This window comes from Dama dama, chromosome 10 (assembly GCF_033118175.1).
Source record: "Dama dama isolate Ldn47 chromosome 10, ASM3311817v1, whole genome shotgun sequence".
In the NCBI taxonomy this organism is placed as follows: domain Eukaryota; kingdom Metazoa; phylum Chordata; class Mammalia; order Artiodactyla; family Cervidae; genus Dama; species Dama dama.
In genome coordinates, this window is record NC_083690.1 from 40,326,852 (window position 1) to 40,347,531 (window position 20,680).

The 20,680-nt window shown below is 43.4% G+C and overlaps 1 protein-coding gene across 3 annotated transcripts in view; it reads right to left on the reverse strand.

Annotated features, from left to right (window-relative positions):
- The window catches only part of SDK1 (sidekick cell adhesion molecule 1), a 622,975-nt gene that overhangs the window by 413,503 nt on the left and 188,792 nt on the right, over window positions 1-20,680 (reverse strand). For all 3 annotated transcript variants that reach the window (XM_061153768.1, XM_061153766.1, XM_061153767.1), the window contains exons 3-4: window positions 17,109-17,215; window positions 14,493-14,640 (exon numbers count right to left, since the gene is read on the reverse strand). In XM_061153768.1, coding sequence (XP_061009751.1) covers window positions 14,493-14,640; window positions 17,109-17,151 — 191 coding nt within the window. In that variant the 5' untranslated portion in view covers window positions 17,152-17,215. The remainder of the gene's footprint in view (window positions 1-14,492; window positions 14,641-17,108; window positions 17,216-20,680) is intronic.

Genomic DNA, 20,680 nt, shown 5'->3' on the forward strand with positions numbered 1-20,680 from the left:
TTTCTTGGCCACGCTGTGCTGCATATAGGATCTCAGTTCCCTGACCAACCAGGGATTGAACCTACACCCCCTGCAATGGAAGTGCAGAGTCTTAACCACTGGACTGCCAGGGAAGTCCCCAAAGATATATTCTTTTAAAAGGATTAATGATAATTGAGTTACATCTCAATAAAGCTTTTTTTATTTTTAATAAAAGAACTGTACAAGATGAACTACAATGAAATGGCTACAATCCACTCACTAGATTGTGAGCCATTCTGAGGCAGAATCGTTGTATTGATCTTTTTATCCCCAGATCCTAGCACAGTGCTGACTGGTGGATGGGCTGAATGGATGAAGGATGACCTTGAGATCAGCAACTGTCATTTGGATGCAAATTCTCCAGCAATTAGATCTAACTAGGCTTTGGTCAGATCTGATTACAGCCAAGAATGAGCCCTCATGAGAAAATGATTCTGCATCACAAAGACACGACACTTTGTAATTCACAAAAGGCTATGAGATCTGTTACTATATCTGAATATCACACACAAGAATCACAGTCCTGTGAGGTGGGCAAGCCAGTTTATCATCACTTTGATTTTCCAGATGGACAAATGGAGCGTCACTAAAGTTACAGACTGGCCCTAAGACACCTGCCTACACGTGCCACCGGGGGGTCAGAGAACAGGTGAGAAATGCCCACTGCAGGCCACCGTGGGGTCAGAGAACGGGTGAGAAATGCCCACTGCAGGCCACCATGGGGTCAGAGAACGGGTGAGAAATGCCCACTGCAGGCCACCATGGGGTCAGAGAACAGGTGAGAAATGCCCACTGTAGGCCACTGTGGGGTCAGAGAACGGGTGAGAAATGCCCACTGCAGGCCTCTGTGGGGTCAGAGAACGGGTGAGAAATGCCCACTGCAGGCCTCCATGGGGTCAGAGAACAGGTGAGAAATGCCCACTGCAGGCCTCTTTTGCAAACCACAGTCCTTTTGGGCGAGCTGAGATCACCTCTGCCATCCACATTCACAGGAATAACCTGGAAGGCATCTTTCAGGTGCTCAGCTCTATCCCTGGCTCTATCACTAACGGAGATTTGACCCTAAATCATGGAGCTACTCTCTTCCCCCACGCAGTCATCCACAAAATTGGTGTGATAAGACTTCCTCTGCTTTCCCGACTGGGAGGTCATGAAGATTTAGAGCGGTCTTGCAGAAGGGAACAGAGATATGCAGGACCCTCTGTAGCACCTCCACGGGCTGAATTTCACTTACCCTCCCCCGCAGACCTTCCTCCTCCCAGGGACGCCGGCTCCCTCTGCTCCTCTGCAGAACCCCAGCCAACAAATGGGCAGAACGTTTTCACATCAGACATTCACAGGATTGGTTTGACCCCATTTCACGTGTGAAAAAGCTAAGTTGCCCAAACAGTAACTAGGCCTGCCCAGAATCAGGAAATGGTCAGAGTGCAGCTGACTCTCAAAGTCATCTCTTCTTCGAAAACCCAGAATGCTGTGCAAAGCCTACCTGCTCCTCAAACTCTCCGCTTGCACACAGGACTGCTTCCGTTGATATTTGCGTTCCTCGACCACGTCCACATACAGGATCTCCAGGACTCTGCGGGGGCACTGCACCCCGCCTCCCGAAAGGCTGCCTCTCTTCCCACAAAGAGGGGGCCCGGGGACGCAGGCTGCCAACCGGACCAGCACCTCGTGCCGAGCTCGGCTGGCCACCGTCCCTCTGTGTGACCCGGGATCCTCTCCATGCCCCGCTGCCCTGGCCTCTCCAGCTCACAGCCCCCAGGGCCCCAGCCCTAAGGTGCACGAGGGCCCACAAAGGACACAGCCTGTGCCTTTCTCTCGGCTCCAAGAACATCCTTTCCTTCTGGAATTTCCTTCTCCTCCTCGTTTGTGTGGGAGGAGCTCACACTGGTATCCAACATTTCTGCCTGAAGAGCTGGGTAAGACCAGACGTGAGCAGACTTGTCACAACACAGAGCCCCCAAGTGTGCGTGTAAGCCACTGAACCACACTCGGCGGCTGGCCCTCCACGCACGTGCAGGTGACACGCGTCCCAGAGCGTCACCAGAAGCTGCCCTGGCGGGCCAGGCCCTGAGTCTGGGTTACAGATGAAACAGTGTTACCACGTCTTCCTGACTTATTAACTCCAGCAGGATCCCCTGGCCTGGGTCCACAGGGGATTTGGTGCTTCAGGAGTAACTTCCGTGGATGACACCAGCGCAATCAGGTGCTTTTAAATGAACAGATAAGTGAATGAGTAAATGACCCGCATTTAGGGAGAGTGGCACGGACACCGATACTCTAAAAGGGAAGCTAATCAACGCCACTGCTCGTTGACTGTGTAATAAAGTATACATTAGGTGCACAGGTAGAAATGCCTCCCTAATTATCCAGCCGATAGTGAGACTGGCTTAAATTTCCCAAGGACGTTTTGAGAAGGGGGCACTGGAGGAGGCATATCTCTTTGTACTCTCTGCTACAGGAGCCATTGACCAAGGACTGAAAATTCATTGCAAAACAACCTAAAAAATCCATACTTACAAATGAGCTGATGATTAGGAAGCTGACTCTGAGTACTAATGCATGCTTCTTTATATAATTAGAAAGCATAATGAGCAGAGAGGGGATGGTGATAAGACCACCACGTGATGTTTACTCTACCAGATAGAGAGGGATTTCACATCTGTAACTCTGTCCACCAAACAACATTCCCCGGGAGAACTCCAAGAGTGTGGTAGGGTAGGTACCATGATTTCATTTCGGATATCCCATCACATCATCTTTGTTGGGAGTAGTTAAAAGTCTTGTGCAAGGTCACACAGCTCCTAAGGGATGAAACTGAGACAAAAACTTTGGTTTTCTGAGTCCCAGCCTAGTGTAGGCAGACCCCACAGCATGTGCCCAGAATGAACTAAGTTCTATTATTTACTTATTTATCCAAGAAATACTTTCCATTCATCCAACAAACATTAACTTCTTAGTATGGCCAAACACTGAGCTAAGTTGCTGGGCCTCCAAAGACAAAGAAATAATCCAATTAAAAAATGGGCAAAAGCCCTGAAGAGACATTTTTCTGAAGAAGATATTCAAATGGTCAACAGGTACATGAAAAGGTGCTCAAAAATCACTAATCACGAGAGAAATGCAAATTAAAACAACAATGAGCTATCACCTTACCCCTCACAGAATGGCGATTATCAGAAGATAAGTGACGACAAGTGCTAGTGGGGATGTGGAGAGAAAGGAACCCTCACAGGCTGTTGGTGGGAATGTGAACTGGCATAGCTACTATGGAAAACAACTTGGAGGGTTCCTCAAAAAATTAAAAATAGACATTTTTGACCCAGCAATTCCACCTCTGGGTACATATCCAAAGGAAATGGAATCAATATCTCGAAAAGATATCTGTACTCCCACCATGTTCATAAGAACATTATTTATAATAGCCAAGACATAGACGCAACCTAAGTGTTCACTGACGGATGAATGTGTATATGAATATTATTCAGCCACAAAAAAGAAGATAAACTTGAGGACATTATGCTCAGTGAAATAAGTCAGAGAGAGACACTGTATGGTCTCCTTTATATGCAGAATCTAAAAAACTGAACTCATAGAAAGAGAGAACAGATTGGCGGTTACCAGTGTGGGGTCCTGGGGGAAAACAGGTGACGGTGGTCTAGCTATAAGGTAAGTAGGTCCCAAGGATGTGATGTACACCCTGGTACATTACAATATTATATTGCACATTTGAAAGTTGTTAAGAGAATAGATATTAAGTTTTCACCACAAGAAAAAATCTTTAACTATAGGTTGTACGGAATACTAACTAAACTTATTGTGATGCATATACATCAAACAATGACGCTGCACATCCTAAAATAATACAATGTTACACGTCAGTACATCTCAGTAATACTGTACTGGGGTGGGGGGAGACAGAGAAAAACTTTTTCCTGCTTCTACAGATTATAATTAGTAGCAAACAACCAACTTTATGCAAGGGAGATAGACAGACAGATGACAGCCATAAAGAAGCATATTATTTAGTGGTACATACTAATAAATGTGTTTTAAAATGCCTCTTGCTCATGGTTGTTGCCGTTTCAAAACAAAATGTGGATACAGATTTAAGAGCTAAAAAAAAGAGCAAGGTATGATTCAACTAACACATTCCAGGCTTGGCAACTTCCGAATTTATTGTTCATTAAAACTGTATTTTAATTATCCTAGTTTTAATTAAAGTATTATGTAGAGCTGGTGAAATGCAATTATGTGCAACTGACTTAAGATGTATAATAGGCTAATATTTGTAAAGAAATGCATTATTGTCACTAGATCTGCTCATGGAAAATGAAGTGGTATTTTATTTTCAAATGAAAAATCGGTACACAGAGTATTAAACTCTTGCCATTAAACACGACATTGCGCACTCACATGGAACGGAGTCCCTATAGGACGCCTGCGCCCACCCCCAGGCTGCCTCCTCTGCACAGGAACGGTCCCCCGGCTGGAACAAGCCCTGTGTCCCAAAGCAGGGGCACAGGGTCAGCTGCCTGCACATGCCCAGGGGCCTTCGCCAACTGCATCCTGCTGTGGTTACAACCACCACGACAAAAAGAACATTCTAGGCTTCAGAAGCCAGCACGTGGAAAGCCCATGGAGCGTGCACACGAAGCCAAGGCAGCAGGGCCCCAGCAGGCTCTCCGCCCCGGCCCTCCTTCCCAGCTGATCCTAAGTCCCAGAAGACGCCTACAGACACGCCACGTCCTCACCCACATGTACTCAGGACACTCGCGAAGCAGGTGTCAGGACACGACTGCTGCATGCAACGCCGTGTGGGTGACACAGAGCACCCACGGGTTTCATGTCCTTGGGCACGAGCTGCTCAATTGCTTCTCACTGGCTATCTCTTCCCACAACCCTTACCAGCACATACCAACCCCCCCGACTCCCTAAGAGTCTAAGTCCACCCACAAGAACTCACCCGGGCCACCCTCCTGAACTGCATCACCAGATCCCATCGAGTGGAAGGGACGAGATGGAGCAGCCAAGGACAGGATGAGAGGATGGGAGGTGTCCGGGGCACCCACTTCCCCTCGGTCCCCCACTCGGGCGTTCTTCCACCCCACAGCCATACAGTCTTCTGACTCTGCCAAACTGGACCACCCATCACTTCCTCCCAAAACAACACACAGACAACCAGAAGCCACTTCCCACCTGCAAACCCTCTGCATCCTTGTTTCTCAGTTCCATGTGACAGGCTCTATACTTCATGCTTCTTTGAACCCAACTACCTTCTCTGCAACTGCATCAGAACCTCTCAGCTTTACTGAGACAGTCCATGACCACAAACCACAAAGTGCCACTGCACTCAGATGGTCCCCGAAGTCCAGCGTGTTGCTCGATTTGCTGTTGACTCTCCAGATAATTAGTTAATCCCTTCACTTCTCTCCTCGTGTCACACTTGACTCTAAACTTATAACTTATTCCCAATATTCAGAGAGGAAATAAAAATCACAAGGAAGTCCTCAGTTCTCCACAAGCACACCTGCAAACAGCAGGCATCCACGCTCTGTGTGGGCGCTGCCCTTGACTCTGCTCTCTTGACCCCTACTCTAGCTCTGAGGGGCCCCCCAGAGTCCTGAAGCCTGCGGGCCCCGCCACGCTGGGGCCCTGCTCCACGTGCTGGGGACACAGCGTCTGTGCTGCCCAGCCTCCTCCAGGACTCTGCCCCTTGCCCACACCTCACTGCATCCCCACACTCTCCTTCTCCAGGAGAGAATTTCTGTAGCACATAAACATTCTCAGTTATTTCCCACCTTAAACACCTGTGCCGCTCCCCCACCGCCTCATGGATACTTGCCATTCCCAATAAAAATTCCCCCAGAGTTATTTCATCTTGCTATCTTTACTGCTTTCTGTTATTTTAAATATGCTAAAATTGTAATTACCAAAGATTTCCTAATTAGAGAAAATAATAAAATGATGACCAATATTTCTAACATTCTACTTCCTCCTGGGTTTAACATCCCTTGTCCTCAAGCCGATCCTTAGCAGCTCTTCCAGCAAAGTTCTCAGGAACGTAAATTCTCAGTCTGAACAGGTCTTCCTTCCTCCCTCACTCTTGGATGTTAACTTGGCTGGATATGAAACTCTGGGATGACAGCTGTAGCCTCAGGTATGATCATCTTCTCTATTATTGCAGTCAACTGTCATCTAACTGATGTTTTGGGGAAATCTGAATTACGTGTATGGTTGCTTTTAAGGCTTCTTCTTTGTCTCTGAGGTTCTACAGTTACACTATAATAAGTTTAGATTTGGATTTAGTTTTATTTATCTTACTTGCAACCTTTTCTGTTTCTTGACTCTGAGGATTCCTCACGTTAGGAAATACTGCAATAATTATCCCTCTGAATATTGCCTGCCCCATTTCCTTCGTCCTTCCTTTCTGGGGCCCTTCTTAGATCCCTACTGATTCCTCCGTCCTCTCTCTCTCGGCCTGTCTTCTGTATTTTCCATCTTTTTATTTCCGTGCTTTATCCTGAGTATTTTCCTTCAATCTAGCAAAACAATATTTCTTACTTTAGTTGTAATATTGTCTGCTCTTTCACCCATTCAATTGATTTTTTAAATAAATGATTGTATTTTTCACTTCAAGAAGTTTAGTTTTTCTCTATTTGGCTCTTTTTAAAGTCAGCACATTAAAAGATGTTCAACATCATTAGCCATTAGGGAAATGCAAATTAAAAACACAAGGAGTTATAATTACATACCCATCAAGATGGCTAGAATAAAAAATAGTGACAAGATTGAATGCTAGTGAGGAAGCGAAGACACTGGATCATTCACACACCACTGGTGGGAATACAAAATGGTACAGTCATTCTGGAAATAGTTTGGCATATTCTTAAAAAAAAAAAAAAAACTCAACATGCAAATACCAGACGCCCAGCTGCCGCGTCCCTGGGCATTTATTCCAGAAAAATGAAGACATGCTCACACAAAACATATCCAAGAATGTTTACAGCAGCCTTATTTATAGGGTGAAAACCTGGATACAACCCAAACGTCCTTCACCAGGTGAATGGTTATATGGGCTGTGATAAGTCCATGCAATGGAAAACCACAGAATAACAGGGAATCTGGTGCTCACATCTGCAATAACCTGAATGAATCAGAACTATGCTGAGTGAAAAAAGTCAATCCTAAAAAGTTAGACTGCATGATTCCATTTACAGAACATTCTCTCAATGATACAATTATAGAAATGGAGACCAGATTTGTGGTTGTCAGGATTTAGGGTACAGACCAGGGTTGGAGGAAAGGCGTTGTGATATAAACAGGCAACATAGTGGAACTGTTCCGTGTTCTGAGTGTATCAGCCTCAATATCCTGGCTGTGATGCTGCACAACAGCCCAACAAGGTCTCACGACCTTGTGGGGAACCGGCTGAAAGGCACATGGGATCTCCCTGTATGACTCTTAACCACTGCATGTGAATCTACAATTAACCCACATACTAAGTCTGATTAAAAATGAGGAAAAATCAAAGATTGTATGATTTCATTCATATGAAGGACCTAGTGGCATCAAATATCAATAACCTCACATATACAGATAACACGACCCTTTCGGCAGAAAGCGAAGAGGAATTAAGGAGCCTCTTGATAAAGGTGAAAGAGGAGAGTGAAAAAGCTGGCTTAAAACTCAACATTCAGAAAACTAAGATCATAGCATCTGGTCCCATCACATCAAGGCAAGTAGATGGGGAAACAATAGAAACAGTGACAGACTTCATTCTTGGGCTCCAAAATCACTGAGGATGGTGACTGAAGCCATGAAATTAAAGGACGCTTGCTCCTTGGAAGAAAAGCTATGACAAACCCAGATTGCATATTAAAAAGCAGAGACATTACTTTGCCAACAAAGGTCTATATAGTCAAAGCTATGGTTTTTCCAGTAGTCATGTATGGATGTGAGAGCTGGGCAATAAAAAAGGCTGAGCATGGAAGAATTGATGCTTTTGAACTGTGAAGTTGGAAAGATTCTTGAGAGTCCCTTGGACTGCAAGGAGATCAACCTAGTCAATTTCAAAGGAAATCAATTCTGAATATTCATTGGAAGGACTGATGCTAAGGCTGAAGCTCCAATACTTTGGCCACCTGATGTGAAGAGCCAGCTCATTGGAAAAGACCCTGATGCTGGGAAAAATTGAAGGCAGGAGGAGAAAGGGATGACAGAGGATGAGATGGCTGGATGGCATCACCAACTCAACGGAAAGGAGTTTGAGCAAATCCCAGGAGATAGTGAAGGACAGGGAATCCTGGTGTGCTACAATCCATGGGGTTGCAAAGAGTTGGACATGACTGAGCAACTAAACAAAAATAACTGGCATCAAATTCTTAGAGGTAGAAGGTAGAAGGGTGGATGCCAGGGGCTGGGGGAGCGGGGATGGAGAGTTAACCGTGAATGGGGACAGAGTTTCAGTTTTACAAGATGAAAGAATTCCAAAGATGGGGTGGTGATGATGGCTGCACAGCAATATGAATACAGTAAATGACAATTTACAGAGAAAAATAGTTAAGGTAGATTTCATGCTACACATATTTTGCCACAATTTCAAAAAAAAAATTACAAAAATAAAAACCACAAACCCTTCTAAAGATATACTACTGTATGTGGAATAAAACCCAGATGCCTTCCCAAATTCTGGCACCTCCAGGATCCCACTTCCCATCTTGGGCCCCTTCTCTGCCCACTCTCTGTCCACAATGCCCTGAGCACCAGACCACAGGTCAGCAAAGGCAACAGGCTTTGTACTGGATTTGCACGTGTGTGACCCCACTGCTCAGAATGTTCGTCCTCTAGATCTGTGCACGGATAGTTCCTCCTCCTTCAGACAGGAGCCCGAGGGTGCAGTGGGGCACAGAAGCAAAGTGTGGGCTCAGTGCTGACCAGCGGTTGGCCTCTCTCTGTTACTGTCCCTTTCAGCAGAGTGACGGTAATTTAATAACCACACAACCCGCCAGGCTGCTGTGGGGCTTCAGCGAATCAGTGCAGAGAAAAGGCTTCAAACAGTGCCTAGCACTCAAAAATACGTAATAACAATACTTATCAATAGCACCTCAAAAATATCACAGAAATCACGTCCAATGAAAGAAGGCAGAAACAAAGGATTTCATATTCTGTGATTCTATTTATAAGCAATTCTAGAATAAGCAAACTCACCTATGGTACCACAATGAAATTAGGGGGCAGAGTGGGGCAGGGACCAGGGGTAGGAATAGTCCCAGGCAACTTGATTAGGAGGGTTATTATATCCGCGTATACACTTGCTAAAATTCATCAACCTGTGTGCTTAAAATCTGTAAGTCCTCTTGTATGTAAATTACAACTCAACAAAGAGGATTTTAAACCCTCACCTGCACAGAGCTGTCCTTGACCACACCCCGCTCCTGCTCCACTCTCTCCCGTCCACCTTTCCATGCCCCTCTTCGCTTCCATCGCCCTCTGGTTGCTCCTGTGTCTCCACGCTGGACCGAGACTCCCTGAGGGCAGAAGCGCCACTGTCCTCAGGCCCCATCTGTCCTGAGCAGCTGGAACAGTGCCTGGCACAGAACAAGTGCTCGGCAAGTACCTACTAAGTGCAGGAGCGAAGAAAGAGCAGGGGAGAGGCGGGTCTGGCCCTGAGCACTACTGGTGCGGATGCCAGAAAGGACCCAGAGGTCACGGATGGTGCCATCCTCATTTCTGACATGAGAAAATAGAGGCAAAGGAGAGTAAGTCATCTTCCCAAGGTCAGAATTAATGGTGGAAGCATGTCTGGAGCTTGCCTCTCCTAGTCTTTCTTACTTATACAAATATGGCTCAATTCACACGTATAGACATACTCTATAAACATTCACAAAATGCCTATAAAACATAATATGAAAATTTTAAAAGCATATTATTTTGAAAGCCCGGTTAACTATAAAAATATTATTACAACCAGATCTACTTCATTCAAGCATTAAGTTGTGACTTCCAATACAAGTGCTAATTTAAACACATCTTTCTTGCAGCACTTGAAATGAAATGGTAATAGGTTAATGGATGTTCGAGTATTTAAGCACGGACAATCATGAGTCAGACTGTTTTTAAGTCACCTGGGATGCTGTTTCCTGCCTATACTTCACAATTCAGCTCATTCCGAGCAAGTCGTCTCACAAAACTGACTCCAGGTTTGAAATATTTAGTCTATAAACCTCGCATTCCTAGGAAAACACGTGCCTGTGCCCTTGTGCTTAGACATTCCTGTCAGGTAGGCTAAGGGTGCAGTTTGAGCATAAGAACCTGCAATTAAGCAAAAGAATGGCACTGCACAGAAGAAGTTTCTGCGCCCTAATCTGATAACTGCCAACATAAATTACCTCCCGGAGGTAAGAGAACTACTGAATGACATCAGCATTCACATTTCATATTTTGAGAAATAAAAGGAAACAAAGAACATACATCTAAGCTGAAATAACGCAGAACAATTTTATTATCGAATTAGACTATACTTATAAGATAAGGCTATACTCATCTCTGACGTGCAAAAATTGCAAACTAACTGTTTGGATTCAGTAAATCAGAAAAATAAATAAGCACTTTTTTCATCTTTTCAGAAAAATAAAACCTATAATTACCAATTCACAATTCTAAGTATATCTTGTTCTCAATTCTTTCAAAATATTGTTTGCTTTTCCAAGATATATTTCTCCTTCATTAGCACCACTTTCTCCTGAGGTCTGTTATGTCTCTCCCCCACCCCCCCGCCCCCATGTCTTGGTGAGGATGTTTACACTATTACAAGAATTGCCTTCACACTCCTCTTTCATCTGTTTTTCCAGTATTACATCCCTGCTCTGCACAGCACCAGGCCAAGCAGGGTGGTAAACACAAAGCCGTCTTAGATAGTCAGGATCCAGGGGAGGTGAAAACCACTTGAGGAGACAGAATCTACAAACACAGTATAGGGTCGTGACTCTTGCTAGCTAATGTCTCCAGGTGAGATGCTGAAAGAAAGAGTGGCCACGTCTGGCACATGCCCGTCGTCGGCACAGACCCTCAGCTTACTGCTCCAGACACAAGACACTTGCCTCCAGGTGAGATTCCTGCCTTCCCACCTTATCAGTGCCCTGTGGAGTCCTCTGCCTTCAGCTCCTTTGCCATGGAACCTCCCATACTCAACATTTCAGGAGCTGGGACCTGCACCCCCTTGGGAGGCCCCGCTCCCTGCTCCTGGGGCCTCAGGAGGAGCCCCGGCTGCCGCCCCGGCCTCTCCTTCAGTTGGCCAGGCTCTGCAGTTCTCTAAACACTCCAGCATGTTTCCTTCGTGCTTAGCCAGAGGCATCCTCTGTGACCTGCAGCCCAGAGCATCTTAACTAATATGATGGAACTCTCTGGGCTTTGCTCACTGGCATGTATGGTCCACATACACTGCAAAGCCTATAAGTGACGCTACAGCAACCACCCCCACGGTTAACCAAGCCTTCTTTGCTAACCTTGAATGTGGGACACACAACTGTCTAATGACCGGATTCCCTCGGCCATCTACCATCATGTCACTCTTAACAAAGCAGTCCAAAACAAAGGTCTACACCTGAATTAGAAGGCCACGCTTGCCTTCTCTTTGTCAGGAATTTCTGAAGATAGGGACCAACAGATCCGATACAGCGAGGACAAACAACACACACACAGGCATGTTCACTGTTGACGTGGGTGTGTGACTGTGCGAGCCTGTGGCTCATGGCAAACCCAGGCTAACCTACAGTATTCCAAATTGAAAGCTGCTATTCTAAAACAGGAGGAAAAAGATGAAAGCAGTGTAAGGAAAAAATAAATCAAAAGCACAAAGAAGGTTCGGCAAAATAAAGTGAAAAGAAGAATTGGCCTGATGCAGAAGAGAGCCTGAGATGTAGAGTCAGCAGACCTGGGTTAGAGTCCCGGCTCTGCCATTTGTCAGCCATGTGCCCTTGGGTGGGTCATTTAACAACTTCAGTCTTCAGTTCTGATAGCTAATTATACCTGCCTCAGAAGGCAACTCTGAGGATTAGAGAAGATATGTTTAAAATGTACTCAATAACAGCTGCTGTTAATATTATTAATAGACTATTCAACTAATTTTTCAAGTTGAGAAACATTAGACTCACTGTTTCCCTTGAAAATGGAAAAAAAAAAAAAAGGTCATTTAATTTTAATCCTAAAGCTCACATTTCTAAGGTTATGAGGTAATGTTAAAACGTGGTGGGGAAGGGGTGTCAAGGTAAGGTTCCTCCTTCCCTCAACGAAGGTCCATCTCTCCTGTGTGTTAGGGTGCTGACCCCAGGGAATCAGGGTAAAAGCCGATGGAGAGGTTTGAGCTGTTTCAATAGGTGTGAAACACCTTGAGCCAAACGTTTCATTTTTAAATGATGCTCCTCATGGTCCAGAACAGATCTAATGCCATCTGAGTTTTGTCTGCCAACCATCTGGGCAGAGGCAATACATAAGCGTTCTTCCATCTGAGGTCTGAGCTGGACTTTATTAGAAGTGTAAAGTAATACATCTGTGAATGATGCATAAACTTGTGGAGAGAACCACACAAGTACTGATTTATGATATCTTGCACAGCAGGTACTTAATAAATATAGGGGTGATGATGAGGTGGAAAATATGAAACTAAAAGGCCTTGAGAAAGTGTAAATATCCATAATCAGCCTCATCTCATCTCTTAAAAAGAAAAAGCCATCAGGCATATTACTCTACTGAGATTGGAGATTTATCAATCGCTTCACGGTGTAAGCAGACTGTCTGTTTGCTATGACACTAAGTTAAAGCCTTATGAGCATCTTTGTGTTATTGGCTCACCAGGAATTAAGCAGCCTTCAGCAAGAAACCACAAGTTAAAAAAAAAAAAGAAGCTCACAAAATTAAGAGTTGTTATTTCATTCTGCATCCTTTTGTACTTGAATAAATGTTGTCTCAGGAACATAGCTAGACAATGGATTAACAAATGAATTACTATGTAGTTATATGCTACTGAATGAAAATAATCCTCCACCACTGACACTAATTACAAGCTCCAGGGTTCGAGAGGAAGCCTAAGTCACCGTACCCGCCCTTCCGAGGACTGACTCCACCTCTGCCCAGCCACACCGTGTTCAACACCCGGACCCTCCCGAACACTGCACGGGAACCTCTCTCGGCCGCCTTGCTTTCAGCCCCACCACCTCTAAGAGGATGAGAAACTGATCCCTGGCTCTGTTTCACCCCAATTCCAGAGGCATTTTTTTTTTTTCAGAGGCATTTTTTATAATTGGAATCAATATAAAGGTGGATACCTAAACAAGTTTCAATAAAATACAGAAAAAGGACAGAAGTTATCCCATTTCCCAAGGTAATTTATACTTTTACTAGAATTTTAAAATATGGTTTTTACATATTTCAGTATTTTTCCTGTTTTCAATAACCAAGATAGAAACATTTGCTAAATAAGCTTAAGGATTGTGTAGGCACAAACAGAGTTCTGAAGCCCAGGCGGAAGAGTGGGGATTCTGGTCTTAAAGACAGGACAGAGTGGATGGTCAAGTGGGGAGAAAGCATATTTGAAAAACCATTCAGCAAATTCTCTTACACAGATCCTTTCTGGGAAAAAAAATAAAAGCATTTTCTTCTCACAGGTTTTTTTTTTTTTCCCCCCTGAGTGCAACCATCTGATGGAATAAATGTTTGACATTTAGCCCAAGATTACAGCATTTCATGATTCTTTCAGAAATGTCCATCCTCAAAACCTTTATATTTAGTATACTATCTTTAAATTACATTGCAAAATGCCCATTTATGAAATATATCCCAAATGTTCTTTTTAATCACTTAAAGCTTCCAAATGCAGAACTATCTGGCATTAGATAAATATCTTAAATGGGAGATAGGCAAGAACACCTTGAAATAATGCTTATCTAATCACAAAGCAACTGCTCTGCAATAGATGGGTGAACCACTAATTAGATGGAGGGAAATAAAACTGTCATGTAGGATAAAAGGATAAAGAGAAATAAGCAGTAATTACTGTTTTCTCGTCAGAGAAAGTAGTATCAAATGTGGCTCAGTAAAAAGAGGGAAAACCCTACAGCTCTGTAAGTAAATACCAGAACTCATTAAATTAGTACTCGGAGCTCAGCACAACTCAGGATGACAACGACGTCTCAAAAAAGTGCGTTCAGAAAAGGGGAAAAAAAAAACATTACGAGTGAGTGGGGTGCTTTAGTTAGGGCATGTGGTATACTGAAGAATAACATTACATGACACTTTTCTTAAACTGCTTAAAAATTTCCAAGCCAGTCTTAAAATAGCTCTTGATTAAGGCTGAGGTAGGTCTACTGGCCAGGTCACTCTTTCTGAAGCTTAACTGGTACACTTAATGCGTACAGTGGTACCGACCGGCGCCGTGAGACGTGTTTTGAACTGCAGAGTCTGGGGCAACTTACATCCTGCTGCTGGGGATAATCTTGTGCCCCTCCCGGAACCACGTCACCTGGGGCCGGGGGCAGCTGCTGATGGGCGGCAGGCTGAGGACGGCCGCGCGGCCTTCCGAGACCACTCGTCTCTCGTCTGCATCCGTGAAGTCTCCCATATCTGCAGAGGAAAACCAGACTTCTAAGTTCCGGAAGAGTCCTTTTGAGAGGGAGGGAGGTCAAAGATGGCCACTGTATTTTATGGCGAAGTCACCGACGTCGCCCACATGAAGCAGTGAGACCATAGAGGAGGAGCGCTGGCGGGTGAGTGCGGGCTGGGGGCGGGGTGAAGCGGGGGCCGGCGGAGCCGCGGGCCTCCGGGGTGCCCACCGGATGCCTGCGTCGGCAGACCGCTATGGGCCTTCTGCTGCTGCTTCAACAGGACAAGCACACGTTTGCAACCGATTTTAATACGACTTCTTTGTCGGAGAGCATCCTCCTGCTGCATGAAGCATTTCCCCAGAAGCGCTAATAAAATGCCTTCGACAGAGTCCAAAAGTCTAAGGTGGGGTGTTTCGAGAGAACAGCATAGAAACATGTATATTATCAAGGGTGAAACAGATCACCAGCCCAGGTTGGATGCATGAGACAAGTGCTCGGACCTGGTGCACTGGGAAGACCCAGAGGGATCGGGTGGAGAGGGAGGTGGGAGGGGGGATCGGGATGGGGAATACATGTAAATCCATGGCTGATTCATGTCAATGTATGGCAAAAACCACTACAATATTGTAAAGTAATTAGCCTCCAACTAATAAAAATAAATGGAAAAAAAAAAGAAAATGCCTTCGGACACCACCCGGATCTCTGCAGCCGGTTCTGCCCAGGCAGCCCTGCTCAGCTTCGCCTGTTTCTGGGGTGAAAGCTTCCTAAAAGAGTCTTCCGGGAGCAGTGTGTTTTTAACCATTAGTTTACTTTTGGAGGGTTCTCTAAACCCCATGCTACTGACTTAATTCGGGGCAGGTAGGTTTTGTTCCAGTGCTTGTGCTACTGGTTTAGAGCATTTAAAAAATAGGATCACAGGAAAAAAAACCCAGACATTACAATGTGGGTATATGTGGCCAATTTTAAAATTAGTACCATCTGAAAGGTTTGAAACATTTTCATATTATAAGTAGCTACAGATATATGTATATACACATGGATATGGAATTCATATAAATTTGGAGCAGTCTATAAAAGATCTCTATTATCAATCAATTTGTGATTCAAAAGAAATTATTTACTATGTTGCAAGCAGTATTTAATAGTCTAGGAAATAGATGAAACAAGTTAATGAAACAGATTATGATATTCACAGTTAAAGTGAAATTTGTTATCAAAGAGATAGAGAAAATCGAGATAAGAAAGTCTAGCCCTAGAGATAAAGGATAGCAAGGATATAAATGATTAAGGAGAAAAAAGCCCAAAATTAAATTTTATAAACTAGTATTTAATATATTATAATAAATTCTAAGCTTATTCAAATATATTTTGAGTACTGACCTTAATTTTTTATTTATGAATTGTTTTCAGTTATTCAATTGAATAAAAGTTCTGAATTATTCTGCAGACAGGTTTAGTTCAGTGACTTCACCACCACAATTCAGAAAAATGAAGCCTTCCTAGTAATTAAAACTAAACACGTATAGCATCAGCAACTTACACAGTCACTAGAAATTACAGGGGAAAAGTAGAATAACTAGAAATCATTTTATTTTATACAGTAACACTGAAAACTGCAAGCCTTAACTGGGGTCAAAATGACAAGTGAGAAAATACCATCATCACTGGTTGACATGACCCAATTCAGGAGCTCTTTAGAGTTCTCTAAAATCTACTATGATGCATTAATATGCAATTTAAAATGTCAACACTTTTTGCTTTCTTTTAAATGAAGAGACATTTTGGTCATAAATTCAGAATATAATAAAGCCTACAGGCCACTATACATGGACCCTACCCGTCACAGATTTTGGACTAAAGTATTAATACTAAATATTAATGCTGAAGTATTAAATGCTTTGAATTGGCCGACTCCCCTCTCCACCATTCTGCTAAACACTACACCAAAATTCCAGTCCCCTGTGTTCTGATATCCCCTCTGGTTACTTTTAAAAGTTTCATTCTCCAAAATGGTCTGCCCAGCTGAGAATTATTAACTCAGTCCAGAATTGAGACACGCTATCCATGTACTTGGGCAGCTGAAGGATTTCTAAACAAATCATCATTGGAGAGAACTGGTTATGAACAGACAAAATTTTATCTGAGTTTAACTTTTTTATTTTAAAAACATTTGAATCTGAATATAACAAAAGCTGAGAGCAGCTAATTCATAAAACACAAGGCATCTTGCTCATTTTTCCTATCCTCCACGGTGCCTTATTTCCTGAATTGAAAGAAGTGGCATTCACCTCACCAGCCCCACCATCGTCGTCAGACCAGCTGCATTCGATATTTACTTATCTCTCAACCAATTTTAGCAATTATCCTCTTCCAAATAGAACCCGAGATAGAAACTCAATTCCCACCATGGTCAAAGGTGATTTTGATTAGTGTGCCCACAGACACTGTTTTATTTAACGTTTGTAGATGTTTTCAATGTGCACATACATGCGACTTGAACTTCTGATCTTCTTTGCAAGAGTGCTCCCATTCTGTTTCGAACAACGCAGCGGTAAAACCCGGCATCCAGCCTTTGCAAAGATGGAATAACGTACCTGCCAAACAGCAAAAAGCAGTGTTAATGGTTGTATAACTACACAGCCAGCCTTGGCATCCAATCTAGTATATTTTGGTATCTAGCAGCAAAAATATTTTATTTTTGGTAAACTAGTATCTATGCACCCCTTTCCTGACCAACACACTCACTGCAACTGCAGTTTATCTGTGAGGTTACGTAATGGCTGTGTGTCTCTTCAGCTAGGCTGTGACTGCCCCCCACAGTGAGGTTCTGGACCCGTCTTGTTCACCACTGTACCCCGGGCCATCGTGTAGACACGTCACCCAAAATGGCCTGAATGAAAGAGAACTGCTAAGTAGCTGAAAAGCATTCCACTTAAACTAGGCCTTTTTATTTATTTAAATTCCCTTTCTCAGAATTTCTAAAAATTCTTTCTAGAACTGCAACAGTCTTAGCGTGTTATGTTCTCCTGCATCAAAGTTCAGACAACGCGGGATGAGACACAGGTGTTATTCAGGCAAAGCGAGAGGGACGCCAGGGCACAGCTCTGCTCCCCGCAAAGAGCAGACGCCTTCCAGCAGCATTCACTTCACATACCTGCCTTTCTTCTACACATATGGCCTGATATTAACTTTAAAGTCTTTCCTGATTGACTAAAAGGTTATTTTATTTGTATTTCCCATTCCTATGATTATGAACAACCATTCTTCAAATCAATGCCTTTCTAAAAAGGTCAGTAAATATTATAGGGAGGGAAAGTAATTAGAAGATATGGTTTCCATAAAAGCCCTGGTTTTTTATAATTCAGGGATTTTTTTTTTTTTTTTGCTTTTAACTTTAATTGAAGGATAATTGCTTTACAATGTCATGTTGGTTTCTGCCATACATCAACATGAATCAGCCATAGGTATACACATGTCCCCGCCCTTTTGAGCCTCCCTCCTTCCACCCCTCCCATCCCATCCCATCCCACCCTTCTAGGTTGTCTCCGGGCACTGACTTTGAGCTCCCAGTAATGCAAGATGTTTTTAAGTCCATAAACAAGCAGGAGACACAAGGGGGGACCACTTGATGTGAGTTCTGCAGCTCCGGAGATCAAATCTTTCATGCTACCTAGGAGAGCACATTTAATTGGTTTCTAAGCTATGTTCACCAAGAAGCAAGACTTGAGTTCTGGATACTTTTCACACATGGGAGGATGCTATCCTAAGAAGGAAAAAGAGAGCTTGAACCCAATCAAATAGTTGCCTACTTTCCCAAAAAGAGAAGACACCATGATGCTATCCTTTTCTAACAAGATGCTCTGCTAATAGATACCTGCTGCTGAGTCACGTCAGTCGTGTCCGACTCTGTGCGACCCCATAGATGGCAGCCCACTAGGCTCCCCCGTCCCTGGGATTCTCCAGGCAAGAACACTGGAGTGGGTTGCCATTTCCTTCTCCAATGCATGAAAGTGAAAAGTGAAAGTGAAGTCGCTCAGTCATGTCCGACTCTTAGTGACCCCATGGACTGTAGCCTACCAGGCTCCTCGGTCCATGGGATTTCCCAGACAAGAGTACTGGAGTGGGGTGCCATTGCCTTCTCTGAATAGATATCTAGTTATCTAGTAATAGGTATCGTCAACTAAAAAATACTTCCTCTTACAAAGTATAATCAGAGAAATGTAAAAACAAATAATAATCATCAGGTAAAAGGCACCAAGTAACACATGCTTTATTTGCTCAATTCCTACACATACCTTGAAATCACTTATATTCAACTAACTATTCATCTTTTTACTCAAGTATGTCCAATTAGTCAACCAGAAAAAGGGAATGATAGGCATAATTTTAAGTGAATAAAACTTTTGGACAATACAGGTAATTCAGTATTAAGCAAATATTAATCAAAGTGTGTTTGCCCCCTGATAACCATCATGAGATCTTATGGCAAGATTAATAAAATATTTTATGAAAAAATACTGCTGAGCCTTAGTCTTCAAGATTTTATTCTAAAAAAAAAAATTTATTCTATACTGAAGAATGGTTCTTCTCAAACAGAAAATTAATTAGTGAAGACAATCAGAACAATACCAAACTGAACACAAAGAGTCAATGCCATTTATTTAAATTACAAATCAAGACTAGAAGGATGAGCAACTTTGATTATTATATACTGTGATTATAATAAGGAAGAGTTTTGAGATTAGGTTAAAACAAAATCAAGAAAAGTTTTTGGAAAAGAAATAACAGAAGTTACTGAAGTACATATTTGAAAAACTACAAGAACAATTTCATCATTGCAACTTAACCACATTTATACGATTGTTATTAATATTTTTTTTGCAATACCCTGAATAGCTCTTATGTCCTTATGAATTTCTATAGTAATCCTATGTACTAATACACAAAAACAGCACTGCTTTCAAACAGGGAGAAGCAGATAAAAAACTGAATATTAGGCATATGCTGCTTTGTACCGTCTCTTAGTCTAATGTCTCACCAGGGAAAGAAATATACAAAAAAGTTGCAAAGTATTCCACCTAATACAGGAATTCCTACACAAATTATATTCACCCAACAGATGGGAATATTCAGCACAAGCCTATTGTTTACAAACATACACTTTTATGTAGAGAAGTTTTCCTGACTCTTTGTAAGAAAGCATGATAAAATCTTAGCACCATATGTCACTAAAATATAGAAAATGCCTGTTCCCATTTCAAAAAACCACACCAGGGAACATTTGTATTCACCGTTTCACAGCAGAATCTACCAGACCAACAGAACCTTTTCTGGGGCCAGTTCATTATCAGGAGGAGCAAATTAAAGAAAATCGAACACAAAATCACAACAAACCCAAGGGTTTAAATGTTCTTTCTGGTATGTAGAGTACCTCAGCTCTGAACTGCCACTCGAAATGGGCAACAGCGACAACCTCAACTTTCTCTAAGAAGCCGTTCTAGGTCCAATTCAGTCCTAACAATTGCTTGACTAGCCCTACCTGGAAAGGATGACTGACATTGTCTGCCCAGGGTCTGCACCGTGTTCCTGTGTTTGGAGAATTCTTTGCTCCATTAACAGGGCACAGGAATGAGATAGTACATGACCCCTACACACACACAGTCTGGACACTTAGATCTGGGACTGGGGACACAGGAGCAGGGCTAAAAGAGCATCTTCCAACGGCACAGCGTCGGGCACAAAGGGGCCCTGGGTCAGGGGGCCGGGGCAGGTGCCCAGTGCCAATCAGGGCGGGGGCTCTACTGGTGGAACCAGGGTCCAGCAGTACCAGCAGCAGCAGGGCCCAACGGGGCTGGCGATGGGGGCGATTCGGCTCTGGTGGGCCCGCTTCCCTCTGCTGTTGCCCAATGTCCAGCCAGCCCTGAGACTGTGAGAGCAACCCAACGACCAGGTTGCAACTTCCTTTATTTCACAGAGGCTTTGACTCACCTGTCCTGGAACGCCCCAGAATGTAGCTGACGTAATTTTGGTTGAAAAAACGTCTTAAGTTACTAGGCACT